We start from the raw sequence: 27828 nt of genomic DNA on the forward strand, positions 1-27828 counted from the left end.
TGCTCTATTATAGAACCCAAGACTACCAGCCCAGAGATGGCATCACCCACAATGGGCCCAGCCTCCTTAATCACTAGTTGAGAAAATGTCTTACAGCTGGATCTCATGGAGGCATTTCCTCAAGGGAGGCTCCTTTCTCTGTGATAACTCCAGCTTGTGTCAAGTTGATGCACAAAGCCAGCCACTACTCTTCAAGATGGTAGGATTTCTAAACTGACTAACTGAAAGTAGAAAATCTGAAGAGATGCCAACAGGGAAAAAGAAAATTAGACCAGGCACGAGGGGCAATGAGTTAAACTTGGTGAAGGTGGGCTCTTCCTCAGAATCCATGTCTTGTGATAGGACAAACCATCAAACACACTGCCCTCAACGTAGGGTGACTCCAAGGCTTGTGGGAGTGCAGAAACTGCGAGCAGAAGCAAGACAGGATTTGAGGGGGCTGATGGAGAAATGGAAGGGCCCCAGAAAGCAGTAAGGGGCTACCTTGGCCATGGAAGCTGGAAGACAGACTTGCTGTCCTCGCCTGGACTCTGCCTCAGGCCCAGCAGTCTCTTAAGCCCATATCCCGAGGCCAGCCTAGCCTGAGGTCTCACAGAGGCCTTTCTGGCCCTTGCTCTGGGTAAACCCTTTGCCACAACCACAGCCCTCACCTTCTTACTAGTCTTAAGAATACATTGAAGGGAAGGTCACCGCGGTGCTATTTGTTCAGTTGGGTGGGCTCAAGGTAAGCCCTGTCTACTAGGTGGGTAGCCTCTCTCTGGAAGGGGACCAGGTTGGAGCCTTGCCTCTCCAGCACAGCATTGAGTCCAGATCTTAGCCCTCTCCCCAGAAGAGAGCCAGCTGACAACCACGTTGATTTTGAAAATCATTTTAAGCTCAATTCTTACTGTCTCTGGGGATGTTTTCTACGGAGAGCTTCATGGGCCCATTTCCTTTTTCTTTTTGGAGATAGAGTCTCACAATGTAGCCCTGGGGATGTTTTCTACGGAGAGCTTCATGGGCCCATTTCCTTTTTCTTTTTGGAGATAGAGTCTCACAATGTAGCCCTGGCTTTCCTGGAACTGGTTTTGTAGTGCAGGCTGGCCTTGAATTCATATATTCATTCACCTGCCTCTGCCTCCCAAGTGCTGGGATTAAAGGTGTGTCTTAGTCAGGGTTTCTATTCCTGCACAAACATCATGACCAAGAAGCAAGTTGGGGAGGAAAGGGTTTATTCAGCTTACAATTCCATACTGCTGTTTATCACCAAGGAAGTCAGGACTGGAACTCAAACAGGTCAGGAAGCAGGAGCTGATGCAGAGGCCATGGAGAGATGTTTTTTACTGGCTTGCTTCCCCTGGCTTGCTCAGCTTGCTCTCTTATAGAACCCAAGACTACCAGCCCAAAGATGGTCCCACCCACAAGGGGGCCTTTCCCCCTTGAGCACTAATTGAGAAAATGCCTTACAGTTGGATTTCATGGAGGCATTTCCTCAACTGAAGCTCCTTCTCTGTGATAACTCCAGCTGTGTCAAGTTGACACGAAACTAGCCAGTACAAGGTGTATACCATCAACCCCTCACCCCCCCACCCCGGCCCTGATGGGTCAATTTTTAGGGAAAGTATTTTGACCCAAATCTGACAATTCTTTGCTCTTTCTAGCATACTAAGTGGTGTTTGGGGCCCTAGAAAGAAAAGTTAATTGTGTGAGTGTGTGTGTGTGTGTGTGTGTGTGTGTGTGTGAAAGTTAGTTAGGCAACCAGTCTGAGTGTCAGTGTACACTGTGGTCAGACAGGCTGTAGACTAGGGTAAGTTGATAACCAGCCACCAGTGGGAAATCAGAGACTAGACAGACTGACAGGTCAGTGGCCACAAATTGGAAACACGAGCTTGGCTGAGCAGGCTGCCATAGACCAGGGTAAGGTAGGGGAATGGAGACGGGAGAAATGGCATTAGAGAGCAGGCCACATGGCCATGGATTGAGATGTCTGGAAGGGAGGACCTCAGGAAGGCAAGGCAGTGATGTACAAGCATCAAGAGGCAACAAAGCAGGTGAGACAGGCAGCCACACCAACGCATGCTATGGTATGGGACATGCTTGGTGGAATAGGGTCAGGTAGGCCAAGTGGCAGACTGTTGGTAGGCCAAAGGTAATCTGATGAATAGGGCTCACAGGCCAGTTAACAGCCTGGGTGCCCATGTGGATGGACTAGGGTAAGCTATGGAGCAGAGTGGGCTCGCAGGCAGATGGGTGACTTGGAGAAACTGGTTTACTGTGTGGAACAATGGCGACCAGAAACATGGTCTGCTGACAGTTTGGTAGATGCAGGCTAGGAAGGGAGGCTTCTAGAAATGCTTATTGGCAAACCAGGAGGCAGGCCTGGCCTGAAGAGGAGACACAGGAAACAGGATAAGCAGGAATGGGAGACAAGCGGGGTGTTACTGTGGCACGCTGGGTAGACGGGGGAAGCAGCATGCGGCAAGCCAGGTTATAGGAGATCTGGGGGGGGGTGTCTAGAGGACCACAGCGTACCCGACAGAATGAATCGAGGAAGGCAGTGCCCCTGGGGAAAGTTGCACTCGTTGGAATGGGGTGGCGGGCAGCGGCACAGAATGACAGAAAGCTCGTGAACCACTCAGGCTGCAGGCCAAGAGGCTCCGAATCAGGACGGGTTACAGTGAAATGGCTGGGTGAATTGGGCAAACGGGCAGCCTAGCACAGAGGACCATGCCAAGGGAATCCGGGGAAAGGCCCTGGCAGGCAGGTTAGTTGGCCATACAAGAGAGTACGTTGGGAAATGGCACATGAAGTGGGTAGCGGGAGTAAAGTGAGACTTGGAGGCATGCTGGGATTGCTTAGGGGCCTCTGGGATCAGCCTCAGAGGCAGATCAGGACTTAGCTGACTAGTGTGTGTTGGTTAACACTAACTAGCCAGGTTGGTGGGGCAAGACAACATGAGTTAGGGTAAATGTAGGCTGACGGGTGGGGCAGACCTATGGGTTGCTAAGGTTACTTAGTAGCCTGGGAGAATATTAGGTAGTTGTGCTGGCTAGTTTTCTGTCAACTTGACAGACTTGAGTCATCTGAGGGGAGGGAACCCCAGTTGATAAAATGCCTCATTTTAAGGTTGGGCTTCAGGCAAGCTTGTAGGACATTTTCTTAATTAATGATTGATGGAGGGTCCAGTCCCTCCAACTGATGGGAGGGAGCAGGTGGTCCTGGGTTCTATAAGAAAGCAGGCCGAGCAAGCCAGCAAGCAGCAGCTCTTGAGTTTGCTTCCTTCCCTCAGTGGACATTAACTTGGGATATGTAAGCCAAATAAGCCTTTCGAGTGGCTTTTGGCCATGATGTTTCATCCTAGCAACACAAACCCAGACAGGCTGAAGAAAATGACTCGGGAAGGGAGCTGTGTCTCTTGGTTGGTTTTCCGGGGGCAAGGACAAAGTGACATGGGTTCTGCAGGCTGCGAGCAAGCACCCAGCAGAGGCTGTGCACACGGAAACTCCCGGTGCAAATCTATCCCAGAGTCATGCTTACTGACAACTGTCAAAACCACTCTGAGAGGATTAACTGCTTTTGCAGGTGACACATCTTAGGGTAAGGAGGCCCTCGCTCTCAAGGATGTGAGAGTCAATGAGGGGGAGGTGTGGGCTGCCGCACATCAGCACTTAGGCTGAGCTGAGAGTTAGGAAGCCAGCTGGACCAAAAGTTCTTCTCAAGGCTCATCACATCCATTCCTAACAAGAGAACACAGGGATCCAGGCCACCTCTCAGAGGCACACAGAACTTGGTGAGAGCTGAATGAACCCAGCTGAATGAACACACACACACACACACACACACCACACAAAAGACATTACTTCATGAAAACATTTATTGAGGGTGCTGAGTACTCTTAAGAGGTGGATTATTTCTGGGGGACAAAAGCTTTTCCTCTGAAATTCTGAGCCAGAATTTTCTGTTCACATAACCGAGACATGTCGGCCAACATAGTCCCTACAGCAAACGGGGGCGTCCCCTGAGGAACTTTCCCAGCTCGATTCCACAGAAGATTTTGGCGCAGTTCTGACTCTCTGTGGGACGCGGATGGGCGAGGCTGTAAAGCCTCACATTTCTGGGGCTGTCTGGCCCTTTCTGCCATGCATCTCTTTTGATCAACAAAAGCAGCATCCTGATTGTGGAACCTGGGACTTGACACTTTAGAGACGGGTGCTGGGGGGTGGAGCTGGCGTCCCTGGACTGGGTCTGTTGGGACACAATACTCTCTCTTCGGCTTAGCTTTTACAGGCTTGGTGGGCGGAGATACGGGCACGCGGGGGCGCATGGTATCTGCTGCACCATGCCTGTGCCCCGGTTGCTCCTTGGGGACCTTCCCAAAGTCCCTCAGGGCTTTCTGAGCTACAGTGTTCCCAGGAAAGGTAGCTCTCCCCTTTAGTTCCAGGTCGTGTGCTGGTGACGGTGGAGAAGCGTCTCTTTTCAAGAGGGCTTCCTGTCCTTTGCATTTTCTGTCAGGAGAAAGCCACTGGAAAAAGTGTTTGACGTGCTTCCTGAACTGATGCTCAGGAGGAGACAGAGCCTTCACAGGCGGTGACGGTGGGATAGGCCTTTTCCCATGATTCCCCGGGGTCGGGCTATCCTGCGCTCGGTGACTCTTCCCACTGGGTTGTAACTTCTCAGGCCCTGCAACCCCTGAACCAAGCTCTTCTATTTTCCATGCAGGCCACGACCTCTTGGCAGATTGAGGGCTGTCCTTGTTCAGACCCTTGCCTAAGGGGTGAGCAGGCATCTCGGGCTCTTGTGGCTGCACCTGAGCTGCATTGGTGGGAGCGCTGGAAGGCATCTGATCATGAATGGGTAAAGGTGTGTGAGTGAGTTTATCTGAGACAGGGAACACGACTTTTGGGGGCTCTGAAGCTTGGATGGGCTGACTGTTTTCTGATTCAGATTTCTCCTCCCTGGTCACCTGACAACTAAAGTCAGATGCCCGAATGTTCGGGGGACCTGATATTCCTTCCGGGGCTCTTCCAGCTAACTGGGTACTTTGTGTGCTTGGTGTATTCCCATCTCCATCTTTAGCACTCTTGCACTGGCTGGCTTTCGAGATCTTGGTAGGTCGTGGTTGAAGGCCACCGAGCTGCTCTTTGACTATGTTACTGACCTTGTTGGATACAAATACGTGTTTGTCATCTATCTTTGTCCCTTGAGGCCCCTGGACGATTTTGCTAGAACTTAGGCTCTTACCCACTGGCATGGGGCCAGCCTTAGCCAACATTTTGGGCACATCTGGGCTGGGTCTTTTGGCTTCTGACTCCTCCAGGATGGTGGTGTCGAAGACAACAGATGTCTGCTGCACGCCAGACACTGTAATTCTGTGTTCGCTTTTGATATCTTCATCCTTGATATCAGAAGGTGATTGTCTCTCAGTCTGTTTTTCTTCCTTGCCCACACATGGCTTAAAATGAAGGGGACAATGCTTTAATCCGGACATAGTGATAGGGACCTGACCCTCATTGGTTCCATCGATGTGGCTTTTCAAATGTTCTTTCGGAGGAGTTTCAAATTTTTTCCGACATTGGCTTACCTGTGAGGTCTCTGAGGGTTGGTCTGACAGACTGCCCAAGTGGCTCTGTAGGTTTATCTCATGGTCAGATGGCAGGCCATTGTCTACAGCAGTCTTGGAGTTACTGCAGATATATTTTTGAATAATCTCTAAAGTCTGTTCATGTGCTTTTACTATTTTTCTCTCTATAGAAACAGACTTCTCTTGGGGGCTTCCAGATTGGTTTGACACAGTGTTGGGCCGGGCTTTGTTGTCTTTGTGCTTAAAGTCAGAGAGCCCAGAGCTGCTCTTAGATGCTTCTGGAGGGTCAGGATTCGCCCACAGCTGTGACTTATAGATCCCCTGAGGCAGGCCCCAGCGCTGTAGGATGAGCCTCTTTCGAAGGTGCTGCTCGAACTTCTTCTGGAACCCGTCAGCTAGGGGGAAGTCTCTAGGAGGAACGGACCTGGGAGTTTGGAGCTTGGAGGACTTTATGGCCAGGGAGAGCTTTGAAGGAAGGAGGCGAAGTTCTTCCTGAGGTTTTTGGACCACAGAGGGTAAAGCCCACTCCCTCTCCGGTTCTTTCGCCATCATGTTGTACTCTACATGGTGGATTTCCGATTGCAATAGAGCTTTTGCCTCCTGAGATCTGCGGAAATACACACCGCAAACCCTAACCTGAGATTGAGAGGAAGGTGACGGCCCTGGGAGTGTTTGAAGCTGGGAGTGGGGTGTGGCAAGCTGGATGCTCTGGGACTGAGATTGAGTCAAGGTCTGTGGTTGTCTCTCAGGCAAGGGCAGAGGTGAGGGGGGAGCCAGGGCTGGGGAGTCTGTGGTCCTGTTGAACCAGATGCACATGGAAGAACAGTGAGACGATAGTGTAGTGATACAGCTCACGGACTCGCTGTGGAGATAAGGGAGGCCCCAGAAGTGCTGCATGGGCATGGCCTCTAACTGGCCCCCAGAGCTCTGCACTTGAGCAAGCCCCTGCTGAGGATTCAGTTCACTGAGTATGATGCTACTGCCCTCTAGGGGAAAGGAGGCTCCTAGGTTCTGTAGCTCAGCAGTTGGTTCTGCTTCTCCTTCCCCGTCCTTCAGTGTAAGAACGTCAGCCTGGCTTTCCTCTTGTCTCTCAAGTATTTTCAGGACTTTTTGAGGCACTGTGAAATGGGGTGAGGCTTGTTCCCGCCAAAAATCTTCAGAAGAGTGGTGGTTGGGTATCTCTTGGTTAACGAAGCATTTTAACTGGGATGGGGAGGAGTTCTGAGCACCAGGCTGCTGCTGGTAGGACCCTGGCAAGGCATCACAAGTTGTTGTTGCATGGAGAAACCGGTCACCATGGCTGCCAGCCAAGGACAGAATGTCTTCCGGTCTTAAAGGCCCTTCTGTTTGCTGAGTGCCAGGATGTGCCATGGAAGGAGACTTGGGAAGTGGGTGAGGTAGGAGGTGATCCAGTGGGCAACCAGTGCTTGTGAGAGTGGGCTCTGGTGGCAGAGAGTCACCCTGTGGTGTGTCTTCCAAGGGGGTGAGCGTGCTAGTTGAGAGAATGGAGGGAGGAGGGGGAGAAGATGCAACTGAAAAAGATGAGAGCTGATATCCCGAAGGGCTTGGGGAGAGGGAAGAAGAGAGAGTGAATGAGGCCTCAGTCACAGAAGCTGTGGAGTCCATGGAAGCCATGCTGGATGCAGAGGCAGAGCAGTCTTCTAGGCTGGCCCATGAGAGCAGTCGCCTGACCTTCACCGTGGCTCCATTGCACACATCACAACAGGGATCCTGACAAAGCGCTTGCCGGAAGTAGGAGGGGTCGTAGAGCTGCCCACAGGGGCTGAAGAACACACAAAGTTCAGATCTGTAGTCAGGACCTGGGTTCCAGTTAGCTTTACCTGTCAACTTGACATAACCTAGGCTTTACCTGAGAGAAGAGACTCCGTGGAGGGATTGCCTAGATAAGACAGGCCTGCGGCCAATGTCTATGGAAGGTTGTCTTGGCTGTTTGAAGGCCCGGCCCATCCCTAGGCAGATGGTGCTGCCGTGTTTAAGAAAACTAGCTGACTATGAACCTACCTCCCCTTGAGCTAGCAAGCAGTACTCCCCACAGTGCTTGGCTGTGAAGTAGGTTGCTCACGTCCTTGCTTGGAGGCAATGATGTGTACAGTAGCAGTCAGGCCTGCCTTCAAGTTCCTGCCTTGACTTCCCTCAACAAGTGAGCATGGTCTGGATTTGTAGGCTGAAGTAAACCTTTGCTCCTTAAAATCACTTTTGGTTATGGTGTTTTATCACACCGATAGATTCAAAACTAGGACAACCAGCATGCATAAAAAAGATCTACCTGCCTATCTGGGGTGCAGATACCCAAAGCCTTTGTGCTTATTCCTTTTGCTCTGTCCTTGGCCACCAGGGAGGCTGCAGTCTCACCCCTTACCCCCAGTTTATACACGTATTCCTTTGCTCCTTTAGCTATCCCTTCCCATGACAAGAGTAGGCTATGCAAAGTCCCCGGGACACATTGACCTTGGGGTGGGGTTTTGGGGGGGACAGGCGGTGGAGGAAAGGGGTCAAGAGTCACCTTTGCACAACAGCCTGCAGCTTCCTCCACTCCCGCGCTTCTGCATGGACGTTTCTGAACTCTGGAAGGCAGGGGTATGGGTTGTTTGGAATGAAAGACAGAGAGGTGGGCATCGCATCTCTTCTAAGGGAAACACCTGAGCTACTGGAGTCTGACATCAGGAAACAAGAGGCGTGGTAACGTCACTGGCAACAGTGCCAGCAACGCCTGCTCACCCGTGTTTCCTCATGAGCATCAGTCATCTCAGTCTCCCGTGTTTCATCATGGACACCCCACCCAGGAGCTCACAAGCTGGGCTTCCTCAGAGATGGCTGAGCATCCAGGTGTGAAGTACACACATGATACTAGGAGGTGGGAGCTGGGGCTCCCAAACAACCCATAGTCCTCCCTAGATGCCGCCTGTGCTCACCGCATGGGCAGCACCTACTGCCCAGGTCAGGTATCATTGCTTCCTGCCTGTCGTGAGCTGAGGGGGGACACAGGGCTCCTCCTCAGTCTTCTCTGAGGGCTCTATTGCCAGGGACAGAGTGTGTGCCTGGTGACAGAATAGCCTCAGATCATGGAACTGGATGCTTATGGAAATGACAGGAAGAAAGAAACTGGGGCGGTAAGACCTTCGAGCTGGGAGCCTACCATTAAATGATGTTCTCCTTTCCCGCTTAGCTCTGCCTTGTTGCTGTGAACAAAAAGAAAACATCATTTTTTTTCCTGTTGTTTTCCCTAGGATCCCCAAAACTTCCATTAACCAAGAACATTGTAATTTCCCATCAAGTGAGTTTAATTCCTATCTTTATTATTATTTACTTTCAAAGGTAATAGAATATTTTCAGGTTTTTCCTTCTTTAGGAAAAACAAAAGAAAATTTTCATCTGCAAGTTTCAGGCTGGGAATATCAAGATGACGTCCTGTGCTGAGCAGCACAGACTCTGGGGCCAGAGCTCTGGTCTGGTGATGCTGCCTCTGAGACGACGCTTTCAAAGCTCAGGCTCCAGATTCTGCTCAGAGGTCCCCTGTAGCCAGAGTTGAAAGGCCAGGAGAAGGGGACTGAAGGAACATATGAGGCAGGACTGGGGCCTGGGACCCAATGTCAGCAGACATAGTTCTCCTTCAGAAAGCCTGATGCCTGGAGCCAAGCCATTAAGACCAGGAATGGGTGCTTTATGCTGGACATGGACACCCAGGGAGGGAGGCTATAGATCCAGATGAAACTACCGCCTTTCATCCCAGGCTTCCTGCTCTAAGTCCGCAGTGCTCTCTCCTCTCCACAGTATTGTAATAGCTCAGGTACTGCGCTCAGACAGTCAAACTCACTGGATAGCATGAACGTAGAAAAAGCGACTACAAAAGAAGAGTGCCCCCAGGAAGTCTCCGTATAGCCTTACCTTCCTGACTCCTTGGCTGGTCTGTGTGGGTAAGACGGGTTTCAGTATCAGGTACCTTAGGGACAAAAACAGCATCCCAAGTACACTCAGAATGATGCATTTGGGGTAAATGTCCACGAAGACCGAGCCGATGCTCAACCATGATTCCTTAGCGCTAGTCAGAATGGAGCTATTGAGAATGGAGAGAACCTTTTCCATAGTGTGAATCTCAGGGGCTGCCTAAGGCAGCTGAGAGCTGAGGCTGTAAGTGGGCAGGCCTGCATCACAGAGCAGGGAAGAGTCATAGAGCCATTGTGAGGGCGGGGAGGAGGCTGAGCCCTTAGTCCCCGCCCCGCCCCACTCCCACCCCAGCCCCTTCATGCCCCCACCCTGATTTCATCATTTCTACAGGGAACTTTTCCGTTTGCTCCCTCTGTGTCTGGGGCTTCATCTCAGGCCTTCACTGTTTGCAGCTCTTGAACTGGACCCATGTAGTTCTCCTGCCAACAAACCCTGACGTGGGATCTTCCTTGAAAAGTTTGCTGTTGTTTAGTTGGCCTCAACAGGAGCACTGTCTTCCTACATACATATCTTCAGGACCATTTTACCTCTCACCAAATTAGCTACAAGACGGACTTCCTTTTCCATGTCTTTACTTGTAAAGATCCTGGTAGGCAAGCTGAATAGAAATGGAAGAACTCGTGTAAGCTTGAGGACAATGTAGGCTGGGCACACAAATGCCCAATGACCAACTTTTGTGTTTGAGTCATCTTGCAATGTCTTCAGTCAGAGGGACAGACTAAAATTGCCAAGCTGTCATAAATTCAGGATATACACAGTGAAAATTTCAAGCCTTCTTTTGAGTATGATTATACTGTTTGCTTTTGGTGGCCACGCAGTTGGGAAGCCAGGTCAGGAAGGATTCGGGTTAGTCACAGAGTGGGCTGTGTTTGGTGGTATAGGGAAGAGAGGGGGGCAGTATCAGATGGCAGTCCACCCAGCTGCAGTCTTAGGGAACCCAGCAGGCTGTGTGATCTGTGGATTGTTGGGAGTTAAGTATGCTTTACAGACCTGGATGAGGTAGAGATCCTGGTATGCAAGCTGAATAGAAACTGGAGAACTCTTGTGAGCAGGGGGAACTGTATACAAACGGATACACTGTATATCCATTTTGGTAGGCAAATGTATATTTGTGGGATGGTCAGGCTGGGTAGAGTTGAGCACCTGGGGATGGAGCAGTCTGGGTAGGAGGGGAGCTGAAGGACGGTGTGTGTCAGATCCTGGAAAAGCGGGTAACTATTGGATGGGGGGGGGTGGGCTGGCAGGTCAGCAGGAAGTGTATCAGGGTGAGATGAAGACCAGGGCTGACAATGATGGTCGGTTACTGTGAACTAAACTGAGTTGGGGAACTGTATTGAATATGGTGAGATAGGAACCAAGGCTTCTGGGAAGACTAGGCTAACAAGTGGAATGGCAGAGTAGGCTAGCAGTGTATGTTGGTGATGGGGTACCCTGAGTGGAAGAGGGCAAACTGGGGAGTATGGCAGCCTGGAAGACTAGGATGTGGCTGGTGGCCAGGTGGCCAAAAATGATGCCATAGGACTAGGTCTAGGGACAGAGCAGGATAGCATGCTAGAGGGCCACAGACTAGGGTGAGATGGGCATGTGACAATACGGGGGGGGGGGGGACATGGCCTGATACACTGACCAGTGTGGCTTTTTAACTGGCTTTCCTAGAAGGTAGGATGAGTAGGAGCAGGTGAGGTGAGGTTTGGTGTGTGTTTGGTGTGCACAGCAGGTATAGAGGACTTGGCACACTGGGAAGACTTGGGTGAACAGGGGAGCAGGCAAGGGCCACCATGTGTCATCACTATAGTGTGTCAGGGAACAAGGGAGGCTGTGGAGACAGGCGGATGCAGATATGGTGAGGACAGAAATGGCTGTTGAAGGCTAGGCGGTAGGTTACAAGAACAGGTGTCACGGCTAGAGGGGGTGACACCACTGAGAGCCTGGGCACAGTGGTTAGCCTGGAGTAAGTCAGGACATCCTACAGAGTAGGGATTGGTAGGAGTGAGTGGTGGCACCAGGCACTATTGTGACACTAGAGATGGGAATGCTGGTGGGTCATGTGACGTCATAATCAGGGGATTTGGGCAAGAGCTCCATGAGAGGAAAAGGGGTCCTACTGCTTGGCATCAGACTAAAGTGACTTGTGGAAGTTGGTTGACTGGCAGCTCGGAAGGTAGGAAGCTAGGCGGAGATGGGGAACAGTGGGGGCTGGGCTGGGCGGGACGGGGAGCGTGAGGCATTGAGTACTGTGGGGTCAGGTATAGAACAGATTGGGTAATCTAGTGTGATGTGGTAGAGCAAACACTAGTGTCTCGGTTAGGTTTTCCATTGCTGTGAACAGACACCATGACACAAGACAACTTTTACAAATGACAACGTTTAGTGGGGGCTGGCTTACAGTTTCAGAGCTTCAGTCCATTATCATCATGGTGGAAAGCATAGCAGCATCCAGGCAGGCATGGCGCTGGAGAAGCGGAGAGTTCTACATCCTGATATGAAGGCAGTCTGAAAGCCCACCCCTGCAATGATACACTTCCTCCAACTAGGCCACGCCTCCTAAGAGTGCCACTCCCTATGGGCCAAGCATATTCAAGCTACCATAACTAGGGTGTGGGGTGGGTGTGGGCCCGGGATGTTCTGAATGGCACGTGGGATGTCCTTCCCACTGATGGGATCATGTGAGGGTGGACACTAGGCAGACTCACTTATCTGAAACCTCAAGGACAGATTGCCATTGGTAAGGTGCATCAGGGTGACAGAAGAACAGTGTGCAACTTTGGACTACAAGGATTTGGGTTACAGTGTTTCAAAGTCTTATGTTGAGACTCTTGATGCGTTTGCAGCTTCCTGGTGTATGGGGTGAGAAGATGGGGATCTAGTTTAACGTTCTGCATGCAGACACACTCTGTCTGTTGAAGATGCTATCATCGTCCTGGTGTGTATTTCTTATGCCTGGTGGGTGTTGGGGATTAGATCCAGGCTCTTGTGCCTGTGCAGCAAGCACTTTAACCAACTAACTAGCCCACCTCCCAGCTCCTGGATCTTAAATTAGTATATTAGATCCCTGTTTCACATACTGAGTCCTAAGTTGGGGCAGTGATTCCCTCCAATGACTAAGATTACACCTTTTAAAAGAAAGAGCTCTTTTTTTGTAGGGTTTGGAGATGAGTGTGTGCATGTATTTGTGGGTAGGTGTATGTGCACACGTGTGTTCAGATGTATGTGCATTTGTGTGCATGTATGTGGGGGGATCAGAGGTTACTATCTTTTTGTCTTCTATTGCTTCCCATTTTAAAAACTGGGTGTGTTATTTAATATTTATGCATGTATGTGATGCTTGCATCATTTCTTTCACCTCTAGTTCCTTCCCAATCCTTCTCTCTCCCAACTCCTCCCACAACCCCCCCCCCTGAAGAAAGGGATTGTCCTTTCTCTGCCAGCCATCAGCTCTCAGTGGCTCCTCAGAAGGGATGAGGGTTCATAAGCTACTGCCCATCATGCTGGGTCTGTCTGGCTCCCTCTTGTGTATGCAATCCTAGCCACTGAGTTCATTTGTACAGTTGTGCTGACATGCCTGATAAATACGATTTCTCTGAAGACCTCCAAAGTACAGACCTCTTAGTTGCCTCCCTCTGGTCCTTACGGCCTTTCCACCCCCTCTTCTGAGCCTTGGTGGGGGGGACAGAATGAACTAAGCCCCCCACGGTTTCTTATTTTCTGCATGTTGGCCAATTCCACCTCATTCATATATATATATATATATATATATATATATATATATATACACACACACACACACACCAGTTTGGTGTATATATATGTGTGTGTGATATATATATANTATGTGTGTGTGATATATATATATATATATATATATATATATATATATATACACCAGACTACCATCTGGTCAGCAAGTCTCCATCCCACAGCCCTGAGGTCCCAGGCACACACCACTGCACCCTCCAGCACTGGGGTCCCAGGCACACACCACTGCACCCCCCAGCACTGGGGTCCCAGGCACACACCGCTGTGCCCAGCTTTTTATGTAGATGCTGGGAATTTGACATCAGATCTTTGTGCTTATGTGGCAAGCATGTTACAGACTGAACCCGTGGGTGACCTTGGATCCACGAGGCCATCAACAGAGTTTAGGTTGTTTCCACCTGACAACATGATCCCTGATGTTGTGGGCTCACTCTCTTTCAGAATTCTCTCAGGACAGAGAAACAGCCACATGGAGGGCTTTCCTCAACAGCACAGGAAGGTGTTCATGCCCAGCACTCAGGAACTCTGCAACTGTCAAGGACTCCCACCTTATCCTCAGGCTTTTCTAGGTACCTCAGTCAGCAGGCTCTTGCCCTTAAGCCAGTTGAATTAGGTTATCTTTTGGATCCAAAGTATGCATCTTTATATATGAGGATGCTCTGTGCCTGGCTTTCTGACCCAGGTAAACCTCCTAAATGCAGGCAACTTTCTCTGTCTCTCAGGATGCGCTCATGTGAAAACCCACCTGGACTCAAACCCCAAAGTGAAACTAGCAAACCTGCTTAAGTCCCCATGTTAAGTGCAGGACAGTCCAGCACTGGTCTTTCCTGGTCCTCTCCCCTTTTAAAGTATGTCATATTTCTATTGAAAGTGTTAGTCTACTATTCCAGCAACCATTGTCAAGGTGCATGCTCTACTGAGCCACTTAACACAATTACCTCCCACGCCTCAGAGAACACATGCATTTTACATATTTGGTGTTAAAGCCAAGTAAATATCCCAGAGGTTTTGTTTAAATGCTTTCTTTCACGCTCAAAATGGGAGTGGCTGATGCTCTCCATGTCACAGAAAAGGAAAGTTACGTAAGAGGTGAGTGTGAGAACTCTGCTTTCCAAAACATCCCAGGGACCCCAAATGTAAGGTAGATGAGCAGCTAAGGTTTGCTCTGCAAACCTCAAATTCTCATTAGATGATTCATCAATGTAGTGCAGTGCTGCTGTTTACTAGTCATCAACAATCATCAATGTAAATACTGTCTTCAAAAGGCCTGCAATGTTCCCACTTACGAGAACCGCCTGCAGGGAGAACTCTTGCTTACACAAACCCAAGGAAGAAAGGAAATGTATGCTGATGTAATAAGGCCCTAATCCTGGTCCCTTGGTTACAATGTTCCTTATTCAGTGGTCAATCTCAGGCTATGATTATGCAATGTATTTGATTTGCTTTGGCTTCTCTCAGCTTCCCACACAGTAGGGCTGCATGCAAAGTTTATTTGATCCTACAATGAATCTTGCTGCTTCCTACGGGTGACCCACCCAAGGCCTTCAAATTTATAACAGAGCCTGTTTTTATAAACTAGTTTCAGAACTAAAACCATAGCCACCATGAAGGAGCTCTTGCAGTGTGTAACACATTGGTGTTTCTGTCTTGCTAGCAAAATCTCTCCTCCCCTGCCTTTGGTGAAGTTGCTACCACATGGGGTGTGCCCATCTGCAGGAAATGGAGGAAGGACCTCAGCCAGTAATCAGCAAGTGTGTGACCGACAGCCTCGACCAAAATCCCTCCAGAATTCCATGAGACAACCTGGAAATGGGCTATTCCCCAATCAAGCCTTTCAATACAGGCTTGTCAAAGACCCCCAAAGCAGAGAATGCAGGGTTCAGAGACCGAGACAATAAGTTAGGTTCTTAACCAATAAATTTAAGGTACCCATAACACCAGTAGATGATTATTAATACATGCCAGGATCATTGTGGCGGGAGGTGTGATGGGAGGTGTAAGAAGGGTAGAAAGAGATCATTCCATCCTCAAAGAGATAAATACAGAATCCAGCAGCACCCCACAGGGACAGTCTCCATGTTGAAAGGAACCTCCACCCCCCACACTGCTACAGTTAAACTATAGCATTTTTGTGCCACAAAGTCCAGTATGTCATGAGCTGATGGATGGAGGAGGTCGTGAGGGTGAGAGAATGGCTTCCCTCCCATTGTTCTCTTCTCCTCTTCCCAGTCCTGACTTTTTGATTCTTCTCATTCTTCTTTATTCTCACATGCAGGGTAGCCTTGCAGGCCATCTCTACAGGTGATTGCTGAAGGGCTTTTGTTCTGTGGATTCAGGAATCCAGCATCCTGGGGAATTTCCTGGGGCAGGGAGCCTCTTCTTTTCCATCTGAGTGCCCATATGTGTAAAGATACCTCATTTTCAAGTTAGGAATAGTGTCACTGTCAGAGAGAGCAACATGGCGCCATATACAATAGTTTCTGGAGCCTGAGCCAGTCCCAAAGCAGTGCTAATCTATGGTCACACACACACACACTTCACACAGTGACTACATAGGTCTACAGACACACCTCACACACACTTCACACAGTGACTACATAGGTCTACAGACACACCTCACACACACTTCACACAGTGACTACATAGGTCTACAGACACACCTCACACACACTTCACACAGTGACTACATAGGTCTACAGACACACCTCACACACACACATACATACACATATATACACAGTGACTACTCAGGTCTACACACACACACACACATACCTCACACAGCAACTACTCAGGTCTACAGACACACATGTACCTCACACAGCAACTACTTAGGACTACACACACACACATACACACACACACACTTCACACAGCAACTACTCAGGTCTACACACAACTCTCACACAGTGACTACTCAGGTCTACAGACACACACACACACATCTCACACAGCAACTACTAGGTCTACAGACACACATGTACCTCACACAGCAACTACTTAGGTCTACAGACACACAACTCTCACACAGTGACTACTCAGGTCTACAGACACACACACCTCACACACTGACTATGAAGGCCTACACACGCACACACAGACACACACCTCACACAGTGACTATGCACTCAAGTCAGTATATAAGAATGGAAACATCAGGAAAAACCTTCTTAGCTCTGAGCCCTTTCAGCTGCAGTTTCTGTCTTTTCTGTGTCTGTGAAGAGCAGATAAAGAGGGCCTGTCAAATGTTACCCTTTCCCACTAGTGTAAGACTGGAGAGCAGGGCCCTCACCACACCCTTCGTGAGGGGACAGAGTGATGGCTCTTGTGAACAAGTGACTTTCAATCCTCATAAAGGTAACGAGATCTGAGCAGAAACTTTGTCTCCATCATTGATCCCAGAGTTTTGGCTACCTGCATGCCGCAGGGGACATCTGTCTTCATTGTACCAAAGATGCCCAGCTGTGAGGGAGGCCCTGTGAGTGAGTAAGGGAACAACAGTTTCATGTGCTGGGTTCTGTAGGTTTTTTCTCACCTGAAGCTGCCTGAAGCTGGAGAATGGCCTTGGAGACCTAGTGCTGCTCCTTTCACAGAGGTTCCCAGAACTTCAAAGCCACCTGCAAGTCTGACTCAAAGGGGCCTGGCACCCCCTCTTCTGGCCTCAGTGGGCACCCAACCCATAAATACATATACACATGAATACAAATTCTAATTTTAAAATAGGAAGGCAGAGATCTCTGTGAGTTTGAATTCTGCCTGGTCTACACAGCAAGTTCAATTCAGGAGCAAGTAGGGCCATATAATTAGACAATAATTATATATCATCATCATCATAAAAAAATAAAATGGGAGATTTCAAAACACATCTCTTAAAAAGCACAAAATGGATACAAGCGCAGTTTAAAAGCCGACCTGTCAGCATGACCATTTAGCAGAACAAAACCAGTAGTGGGTTCTACAGCAATAGCATTACAGTGCCATGTATGAAACTCCCTCCTGTGGGCCATGCCTGAAAACCCCCTCAGCTGTGCACCAAGAGGGACACTGCTCAGCAGGTCCATATCACCGCTTGCAAAGCCCAGCACTTGCCAGGTGAGACCACTGATTTCTGTTATCCTATAGCAGCAGCAAAAGAGCTAGCCAGCTGCAAGTTTCCCAGGTGGTTTAAGACTGTATGTCCTGTAGCCATGATGGGTAGTGTCTTCAGCACTAGGGTGTTGGCATATAGTTGCAGTGAGTGACCAAAGCAATGGCAACAGCCTGGTGCTGATTTGGAGATCTCTGGAGCAGCTCTGAATAAATTTGTAGGGAGGTATCCCAAGCCTTATGCTTATCCCTATAGACCTGGGCTGCTCTCAGCCTTGGCCGGAGAAGTCTCTTTTGGCAGTGGGCAGTCTACACAGAGACACAGCTGGGCAAGGTGCTGAGAGTGAGAGACAAGTGCTCAGCCCTAAATGTCACCAAGGCTCAGGAAACATCAGGGAAGAGAGAGTGAGGAGGTATTACCTGTGCAAGGTCTATACAAGATCAGGTCAGCCACAATCCCACCATGGGTGGGGTAGACAATATCCATGCCCCACCCCAGACTGAGGGGGTTCTGGCAGTGGGGAACTGCTGGGGAGGAAGAGCCATCTTTTAAGAGATGTATTTATGGGGCTGGAGAGATGGCTCAGTGGTTAAGAACACTGACTGCTCTTCCAGAGGTCCTGAGTTCAAATCCCAGCAACCACATGGTGGCTCACAGCCATCTGTAATGGGATCCGATGCCCTCTTCTGGTGTGTCTGAAGACAGCTACGGTGTACTCATATACATAAAATAAAATTTATGTGTAAGTATGTATGTCTCCATGTCTGTCACCTGTGTGTGAGTGCCCACAGAGGTCAGAAGTCATTTCCCCTGAAGCTGGAGTCACAAGTGTTTATAAGCTACCTGTTGTTGTGATGGGAATTGAACTCAGGTCCTCTGGATGAACAAACACTTTTAGTCCCTGTTTGAAGACTCGGCCACTAGTAGGTTTTGCATGCTCCAAAGGATGGTCGTCTTCCTCCGAGCCATGGGCAGCACTCACTGGCCTTAGTGGGCTATATATAAAAGGCATGAAGTTGGGAGGGGCTGTGTGTTAGGGAAACACTGGGGCAGGACGTTGGAATAGATATATTCCATTATCTATACCTATGAAGTTCCCAAAGTAAAAACAATGTTTCACAAACCAGCGATATCAAACTCTTCATAACTGAGCTGGAAGGCCACTGTCCAGCACCCGTGCCAGGGAACAGACATCTATTTGAACGGATCCCCCTTTCACTGAGCATCTTCTGAAAAGTCCCGCAACCTAGGCCCACAGTTCAAGACACAGAGCACCCCAGACTGTCAGAAGAAACATTTATTCATGGTTCTGTTAAACAGGTTATTTCTCATCACAGGGCGTATGGCTCTAAAAATATTTTTTAAAGAAAATTTTAGACAAAGACTCGATCCCGTTGTGGAAGCTTTCTCGTCTACCCTTTCCACAGACAGTCCGGGTGAAAGGTCACTGAGCCTGTAGCAGATGTGCGAGGCGGGAGGCATAGGATGCACCTTCATGCAAGCGGAGCTTGCACAGAACTCAGACTCTCCGGAGCAGAGGGAGGGTACTCAAAAGGTACGGGGCGATGTCTCTGTCCAAGGCTCAGCATATGACTTGGACCAGGGGTGATGGCTGTCTGGGGACAGGAGCAGTTACTTGCTTCTCCATGATGGCCATTGGCAGCCCCAAGGTTGGAAGGCTGTCCCTTGAGCGCTGGCTGGGCGGGCATGGTCGTCTGGCTCCACTCCAAGAACTCGGATTTCTGCCCATACAACATCTTATCTTCCAGGAGTTTCCCAAGGGATGCCATGAGTTCATGAGCTTCTGGAGGCCCGCAGCTCATAAAGAGAGCCCTGTCTTTCTCCGATTTATGTCTTGGGCTGTCTTTGCTGGAATAAAGCCACTGGAAAAATTGTCCTATCTTTTTTCTGAAGTAACTGTCAGGAGGATGTTCCCTCTTGCCTGATTTCTCCTTACTAGGTTGGCTCTTCTTTCCTGCTTTGGGTGTCTCTAATTCCTGAGGGTCGCTTCTACCATTTTCTTTTCTGGATACGGGCAACGCCAGTCTCTTCTGAGCTGGTATGAAATTCTTTAAGATTCTTTTGAAGACACTGGGCTCTTGCCACGGATCCACACTGATTCCGGTGCTATACATGTGGCTTTGCGTGTCCCAGAAGACGGAGACGTCTGCACTAGACACACTGTTGGAAGAAGACGGCAGCGAGTAGCCCGAGAAGCTGTCTGAGACAAAGGATGACTCGTCCTCCCAGGCTTCACTCTGGCTCTGTGGCTGATCCTCCAACTTTGACCTTAGTTCCTTAAACAGCTGTTTCTTAAAGTCCGGTGCTGTTGGATCTTCAGGGACTGACATCCTTGATGAGCTCTGCCCTGTGGCCACCAGGGGGCTTGATAGACTCTCATCTTTTTTGGTGGAACTTTCTGACTTGATTATAGAATCAGACCCTGACCTAACAAACAGCTCCCTGGCCTTGAGTATCATCTCTCTGAGCATGTTGGGTGTCACTGTGTATTTTGGATTCTTTTCTACACTCAGTCTGCTTTCAGCAATTACTAGATGAGAAGCAGAACTTGCTCTCTCATTCTCTGAGTCGGACGGAGTCACATCTTCCTTTATGGGCTGCTCCTGTCTGGGTCTGCTTTGTAGTTCAGCCTTGTTCTGGCTCAGGTCCGGGTTGCTGGGCCTGTCATCCTCAACCGTCTGGACCGTCTCTGAAACATCCGAGGTGTGGCTAGAGACTGACTGTCTCAGGGACCTCTCTCCTTCGCTGTCTACATGTAAGAGGGTGAGAGAGTAATCTGAGGTGGGGGCTGAGTCTGTGGTTTCTATCTTGTCTCCATGGAGAAGGTCGGAGCTTCCCCTGAGGGGACTGGGAAAGTTACTTTTCAAGTCCAACCCAGGAATACTGTTTAATGATAAGGGGAGATCAGACTGAGAAAGGGGCCATGTTTTTGCTTCTCTCAAAATATAGAATTTTATGGATTCAATAACCTTGATGGGGAGGCCCCATTGCTGACTCACACGGAACCTTATGAGATGGGCTTCCAGCATCTTCTGGGTCTTGCGATCAAGAAAAGGTATTTCTGGAATAGCAGTATCACAGTGAATCTTTCCCAGGGGTGATCTCCAGAGAGACGCATCTTCAGTGAGCCATGAACAACACACCATGATTGGGATCCGACCCATAGTGATCTGCCAGCACTTCCTGCTCATGTGCAACCTCAGAATGCTTCTCATGTGTCTTTGGTCCAAGTTCTTCTTTGAGATGGTGAGCTGTTCATTTTCCAAGTCAGTCCTTGAGTGATACGCCAACTCCCCCTCTGTCTCAGGGATAGCCTTCAAACCATTCAGTATACAACATCCCGAGATCATTTGTGTATTGTCTAATGGGCATTTCCCTAGGATCTGGCCAAGGTTCTTGGCTGCATCCTTTCTTAGCTGTGGCTTCATGGGGACCTTCATGCAATAACTCTCCGAGTGACTTAGTTCTCCATTCCCAGGGTCAGCACAGATGTTGCCCCAGTGTACGCAGCATTGAGACTTAGCGTATTTGTAGTTGTATGAAGATACTCCTGTTGGTTTGAACTGAGTGTTCATCACTTCTGGCACTCCTGGCCTACTGCACAGCTCGAAGCACGAGGGTGAGGTTAGGTTGTTTGGTCCATAGGGGTCCAGGTTGTTCTGATGTTCACTGCTGAAATGAAAAAGGCCAGACCCGGGGACGGAGACATAGGTCTGTGAAGACTGGCTGCCCACGGGAAAGCTGTGAACTGGAAGACCAAGGGCAGTTTCATATTGCTGGCATTCAGGGACCAAACCCCACAAACTATCTTGAGGATTCTGCACCAAGTGATATTGCAAGTGTCCTTTCCCATTTATGACGTCAGAGACGGCCCTGGTCTGTGGTATCTGGAGTGCACTCCCATAGGGTAGAGATGGCAAGGCCATGGAAGACCATGGAGATTGCATGTGGGCCTGGGGCATTTCCTCAGTAAGAGTCTGTGGCTGGGGAGCTACCTTAGGCAAAGGTTGAGGATGAACCAGGGTGAGGGGCTGGGGAAGGGCTGGAAAACCATGACTCAGTACTGGGCCTGAAGCTGCTTTACAGACCCCATTGAACAGCACAAGGCAAGGCTCTGGTGAGTAGCTGCTCACAGGAACCAGGAGAGTGGCCATGATGGACTCGCTGTGCAGAGAGGGGAGACCCCAGAAGAGCTGGCTGTGGTTCTGGCCCAGGTCTCCCTCTGGAATCTTCACACACAGGACCTGGTCAGAAGCCTCCAAATACTTCCGTTTCCCTTTCATTTTCAAGTTGATTTTCGGGACCTGGGTGTCTAGGTTAGTGACGGTCGAACCCGGCGAATTCCACGGGGCTGTGGGTTTGCCTTCTGACCTCCTGGGATCTGGAGAAATGCCATCCCTCCTTTTCACCTCCTCCAGAGTCTGGAGAGACATTTTCTTTCTCATTTGTCTCTTCGAGAGTTCCTGTATGTGAAGAGCAAGAGAGGAAATCGGGCCTGTGCCTCCTTACGCAACCCCCCACACAGGAAAGCTTTCTCCTGCCGAGAACCAGCGTGACGATCTCACGAGGTGAGACGTGTGTCCTCTGAGGAGAGCCATCAGGGTTGGTCAGGGTTGATCTACTTACTGAAGACAAGGTGGTCTGGTTGGATCACAGAGTTATCTTCCTAGTGTGAAGTGTTCCCAAGGATGGGGGTGTGTGCAGCAGGGGTAGGGAACGGTCACTTGGGATTTCAAACCCAAGGGAGGACTAGGTGCTACTGTCAGAGAGCTACCTAGTGAGAATGAAAGCAAGCTCCCCTCCCCCGCAGGGGTGCCCTGGTTAGGTGACAGGATGGAGGGAGGGTGGGAAAAGGCCCAGGCAGAGGGGCTTAGATTAGGTTCCCTAGAGGTGCCAGAGACATTGAAGACAGCCACAAGAGCTACAGAAGCCAAAGGGACCAGAGATGGGGCACTAGGTACTGGTGATGCCAGGCACAGCAGATGGCTGACCTCAGCAGGACACAGTAAGTAGCTGCTATCGTGATGCCCACTCACGGGGCTTCAAAGCCCTTGTAAGGACCAAAACAAGGAGCAGCCAGCCATGTGGCTGACCTCAGCTAAGATCACCTGAGGCCTGTCAGTCTGTCACATCTCTGACCTAGAAAAACTCTCAAGTTTCTACAAAGCTCCCAGCCACTTGTGCTTTCTAGCGACTATCCCTCCCAACACTAGGGTGGGCTGCACCAAGCTCCCGGGGTGCACAGACCATGTTTCGAAGGCAACAAGGCTAAAGGGAAATTCATGAATCACCTTCCAGAACAAACAATGTCTTCCCTTCTCCTGTTTCTCTCTGGAAAGCTCTCCAAACTGGAAAACACGAACAGTAGTTTATATGGCATTGTGGTTGTTAGCCTCAAATGGAAATTTGGTGGGATCAATAAGCCTTAGAAAGGAGTCCTTGCTCATGGCTGTGAGGCATTTTATAGATTAGTTTAATGAGATGGGAAAACCCATGCTAAATGGCAGCCCTGGTCAGCAGGCTGAGGCCCTGGACTTCTTTTACACAGAGGAGAAAGCAAGCCCTCATGGATCTCAGCCTCCTGACAGCAGATACAATGTAATGAGCCACCTCAAGCTCCCACTACCCTGGCCTCCCCATCAGGACAGAGTGTATGCTTGAACTGTAAACCAAAGCAAACTCTTACTAAATAGCTTCTGTCACAGTATTGCATTGTGGCAACAGTAAACATAGCTAATACAGAAATGAAGGTTGAGACACAAAGATTCTATAAGAGTCCTTTTATGGGAAACAGAAGATACCTGCGTGCTCAGGAGGAGCACAGCATTTTACATGATGATGCCAGGAGACAGAAGTCATGACTTCAAGCAACCAGTGGGCCATCTTAAACTTCTCTTGGTGAGCAAGAAGGACCCAGTGCCCTTCTTACCAACTGCTTCATACTGATTTCTGTATTAGCCACCTCTCTGTTGCTGTGATAAAAATAGCAAGAGCAAAGCAACTTGTAGATGAAAGGATGCGTGTGGGTTTACAGTTCCAAAGGATTAAGAGTCTGTTGTGCCAAGAATCCTAGTCAGCAGGCCAGTAGCTATGGTGGCAGGAAGAGTGGAAAACCCACATCTCGAGCCACAGGCAGGAAGCAGGAAGCAGAGGGCGCAGACTTGAAATGGTGTGAGTCTTTAAGCTCTTACAGTTCTTCCCTGGGGACATACTTTTCCTTCAACAAGGCTATGCCTCTGGAGCCTTACCCAAAGCAAGACCACCTATTGGAGACCAAGCATTCAAATGCCTGAGACTATGGGGTGACATCTCACTCAAACCACCACATTCCAAGAGCCGCCACTTGGAGAAATGCCCCAGGTATAAGCCATTTCTGAGAGAGCTGTCTCCTGAGAGGCACTGTGCCTAGAAAATGATGTCATTGGACCGTGGGCCCAGGATCTTGGGAGGGGGGTCCTTGAGGGGCTCAGGTGGAACAGAGCAGGCGATGGCTTTACTACCACCCGCTGCTGTTCTGTTGGTCCTACCCTGTGCTAAGAATGAAAGAATGAGGGAGTAGGGACTTTTCCCGCTTCTCTTGGACGTCTAATATACAAGAACACCGACTTCAAATAACAGTTTCCCGTCCTAATTTTGAAAGACAGTCGTCATTTTCAATTGTTCTTTGGGAAACTAAAGGGAGAGTTTGTGACATCATAAAGGATGCTCTCAGCCCAAGCGCTCTACTCCAGGTATTGACTCTGGCCAGCAGCCTTAGCTCAGCACCTCGGAAAGCTCCGCGTCCTAGGGACAAAGCTTAGACTCCTCCAGGCTTTGCTCAGAGTCTCTCAGGGGCCTCTCCGCCAGCCCAGCTAAGGAAAGGCCTGCTGAAGGAGCTTGAGAGGTGGGACAGGGCAGACTAAGTGTCAGGAGATACTGCCCTTCAGAGAACCCACCATGTGGAACTAAGCCAATGAGACCAGGAATCTGTGCATCTAGAGAGGTGTCCGTGGGCCCAGATGATAACCCTGGTCCTCCTTGGATCCCCGCCCTGCCAGACCTCATTCCCTAGGGAAGCAGTGCTCTCTTCTCTCCTCAGCATCCCCCTTCAGACATCTCTGTGAGAAGCCAAACTCTAAACTCACCCAATCCTATTAACCAAGACTCGCTCCAGGGAGTTCACCGCTTCTACCTCACCTTTCTGAGGCCTTGCCGTTTCCACAGCAACAGAATGAAGTCAGTATGAGGTGTGGCAGGAACAGGAGAAGCAACCCCTGCACTCAGCAAGGTAGAGTGGGCCAGTGTCCGAGAGCACTGAGCCAAAGCTCAGCCATGGTTCCGTAGCGCTGCTCGGAATGGAGAGCACCTTCCGCATAGTGTGACTCACCCAGCTGCCGTGAGAGCTGAGGCTGTGTGGGCCTTGCTGTAAGCAGCAACACTGCATCACAGAGCAGGGAAGAGTCATAGAGGGTTTGTGAGTGCAGGGAGGAGGGTGAGCCTTAATACCCCCCTCCACCAGCACCCCTCCAAGTCCCAGCCGAGGCCTCTCTGCCCAAGCCTGCTGCTCCAGTCCCATCCTGCTTCCCTGTGTGCCCTCTCTCTGGCCAGGGCCATAGTGTGTGTGTGTCTGTGTGTGAGTGTGTTTGTGTCTGTGTGTGTGTTTGTGTCTCTATGTGAATGTGTTTGTGTGTATCTGTGTGTGTATGTGTAGTGTGTGTCTGTATGTGAGTGTGTGTGTATCTGTGTGTGTCTGTCTTTGTGTGTGAGTGTGTTTGTGTGAGTGTGTGTATGTGTATTTGTGTGTGTATGTATATCTGTGTGTGAGTGTGTTTATGTGAGTGTGTTTATGTGTATCTGTGTGTGTCTGTCTTTGTGTGTGTGTGTCTGTGAGCGTGTCTACATGTGTGTTTGTCTGTGTGTGTGTATGTGAGTGTGTGTGAGTGTGTCTGCGTGTGTGTGTGTGGTTTCACCTCAGCTCCTTATGGTTCTGCTACTCTCAGTTATGATGTCACACACCAGAAGGCCAGCAGCTTCTGGAACTGGAATTCTTGCTTCTGGCTGGATTTTTAATCTCAGGCACAAATGTCTTCCAGTACATGTCACCTATGAAATACCTTCTTTTCGCTCAGATTAGGAAGAAAACTTCCTTTATACATTTATAAATGCTGATGAGAACATTTTCATGTTCCTGACAGTACTTTCACATCTTTAATGAGGGGTGGATTCAAATCGTCAAACTCATATAAAATATAGATTATGCTAAATGGATACAATTGCATCTTCAGGCATTCTTTGGTCTAATTTATTCAATTTATGTTTCTGAAATTAGTGAAACTTCAAGTGAACTGAGTTACACACACAGACACAGTCACAGACACACAGAGATACAGATACACACTGACACATGTGGATATGCATACAGATACACAGACAGACAGACACATAGACACACATACACAGAGACACACTGACACACAGACACATATAGACACACATGCACACAGACACAGACACACACACACGAACTTCCTCTCACAAATCAGTGTACTGTTCTTGTGTGAGAAGAGTCCGTCTTCCCTCCTTTCATTTCTCCCACGTACATCATTATTGTGATCTCGATTTCTCCACGTATAGATTGTCCCTGGCCATGTCAGTGATTGCATGATCCCCTCATGGGCCTGATCAACAATACACACTTGGGGTAAGTCCCCAAGTCTTTGGTGACAGAGTGGGACTCAGGATTGTCAAAGCCAGGGAAGACCCTGGGCTGAGTCCTGTCACTGATTAGTTCTAAAATATACTTGCTATCATTGCCTGGTAATGTTCCCCACGACCGCCAAACTGAAGAGTGTGTCACATGTTATCCAAGTAGCATTTCCTCTCAGGGTTAAATGAACCCAAGACTGAATGACCCACGCCCCACTTCACCCCCTCATCCCTGCTCTTGAGGCTCCCTTCTGTCTGCTGTGCTCCAGCCTGTCTGCGTGTTTCTCATGCCTCTTACTAGCTCTCCTGGGAGGGGATAGACTCCAAGTGAGGCAGAACCCCACCAGTTAAGCACGCATGTCTTGTCCAGAGGACAAGTTCCACTCCCTTGGCTTGCAACCTTGGCCAAGTCTTCATGTAGAACCTAGGGGAGGTGACCACTTGGAGGTCACAGGCTTGGGGGGAAGGGGCTCACAGCTAGGTTGAAGAATTGTGTTTCACAGAGGTCAAAGCTTCAAGCCTGAAGAAAAAAGTGCAACCCCTCAACGGCTGCAAACCACCCTGAGTACCCCAAGGGGTGGATCTGAGGCTGTGGGTGAGCACTGCCTGAACACCATTGCCTAGCTAGGCTGCCCTGCCCATGTCTTGAGCTTTCTGCTAGGAACTTCCAGTCCTTTGGCACAGATGACCAAACAAAAACTGTTGCCTTTTTAAGTGGCATCACTGGCCAGATATATTCATGTACAGACTTGTGCCAAGGGTTCAAACCCACATGAAGCTTCAGTAAAAGTTCTTTTCCAGCTGGGTGTGGTGGCACACACCTTTAATCCCAGCACTTGGGAGGCAGAGGCAGGTGAATTTCTAAGTTTGAGGCCAGCCTGGTCTACAGAGTGAGTTCCAGGACAGCCAGGGCTATACAGAGAAACTGTTTCTCGAAAAAACAAACAAACAACAAAAAACAAAAAAAAAATTATTTTCCCCAATTGTAATTTGTTTGTTTTCAGTACCTCCCAGAAGTTCTTCCAGGGCTAGAAGGAATAAGAAAATAAGGACCCAGTTCTGGTCTTGTGGATCGGCAAAAAAGGAAACTTTATTAAGATGTAATTGGATACTTTGTGGGCACATTGTGCATTGCCAACAATAACCTCCAGTAACATTAATTGATAGACCATTCTAATACTGAACCCTTTCTCCATGGACTGTAGCTAGTTCTAACATAACTGCTACTCAACTCTAGAGCACCCCCACCAGAGCCCCTGACCTCCAAATGTCTTCCAATACTCTGTCAATGGGCTCTCTCAGCAACCCAGTGAATAAGACGGGCAGGCATTGGAGCATTTTCTCAATGAATGAACACAAGCTCAGAGAGGTTAAGTCTCTAGGTGGCACCTAAAGACCTCACAAATTCTTATGAATTTGAAAAGTGTTAAATGTGACTTCTTAACAACTAGGTTCTAAGGGTTCTTAAAAAATAATTTATTTCATGTGCATTGGTGTTTTTTTGTGCATCTATGTCTGTGTGAGGGTGTCAGACAGTTGTGAACTGCCATGTGTGGGGGAATTGAATTTGGGTCCTTTGGAAGAGCAGTTCACTGCTACTAACCTCTTACCCGTCTCTTCATCCCCAGGTCCTTGTCTTAAAATGAAAGCAGTTTCACAGCTGAGAATACGACTTTCTTAGTTTTGCAAGTCTTTTTTAAAACTTACTTTATATCCCAGTTGCTATCCCTCTCCCGGTCCCCTTCCTACACTC

General features: G+C 49.2%; 2 protein-coding genes and 1 long non-coding RNA gene across 4 annotated transcripts; 1 reads left to right on the forward strand and 2 right to left on the reverse strand.

Moving 5' to 3' along the window:
- Positions 1–3835: 3835 nt before the first annotated feature.
- LOC110308671 (spermatogenesis-associated protein 31D3-like) lies at positions 3836–9696 on the reverse strand. Its single transcript, XM_021181088.1, has 4 exons — positions 9467–9696; positions 8718–8760; positions 8085–8145; positions 3836–7343 (listed from the first exon to the last, which is right to left on the reverse strand). The coding sequence occupies exons 1-4, from the start codon at positions 9662–9664 to the stop codon at positions 3887–3889; spliced, it is 3759 nt and encodes a 1252-aa protein (XP_021036747.1). The 5' UTR covers positions 9665–9696; the 3' UTR covers positions 3836–3886.
- A 1885-nt stretch (positions 9697–11581) lies between these two features.
- On the forward strand, positions 11582–15208 carry LOC110308664. Its single transcript, XR_002379591.1, has 4 exons — positions 11582–11687; positions 12358–12449; positions 13724–13851; positions 14937–15208. It is a non-coding gene; the product is annotated as an uncharacterized LOC110308664 (long non-coding RNA).
- A 3469-nt stretch (positions 15209–18677) lies between these two features.
- Positions 18678–24793, reverse strand: LOC110308721 (spermatogenesis-associated protein 31D1-like). Of its 2 annotated transcripts, none has more exons than XM_021181126.1 (2): positions 24567–24793; positions 18678–21853 (listed from the first exon to the last, which is right to left on the reverse strand). In XM_021181126.1, the coding sequence occupies exon 2, from the start codon at positions 21833–21835 to the stop codon at positions 18863–18865; it is 2973 nt and encodes a 990-aa protein (XP_021036785.1). In that variant the 5' UTR covers positions 21836–21853; positions 24567–24793; the 3' UTR covers positions 18678–18862. The 2 variants fall into 2 exon arrangements, with proteins under 2 accessions (XP_021036785.1, XP_021036784.1); XM_021181125.1 differs by having other exon boundaries at positions 24515–24575.
- Between the last annotated feature and the right edge of the window lie 3035 nt (positions 24794–27828).

This window comes from Mus caroli, chromosome 13, assembly GCF_900094665.2.
Source record: "Mus caroli chromosome 13, CAROLI_EIJ_v1.1, whole genome shotgun sequence".
Classification (NCBI taxonomy): Eukaryota; Metazoa; Chordata; class Mammalia; order Rodentia; family Muridae; genus Mus; species Mus caroli.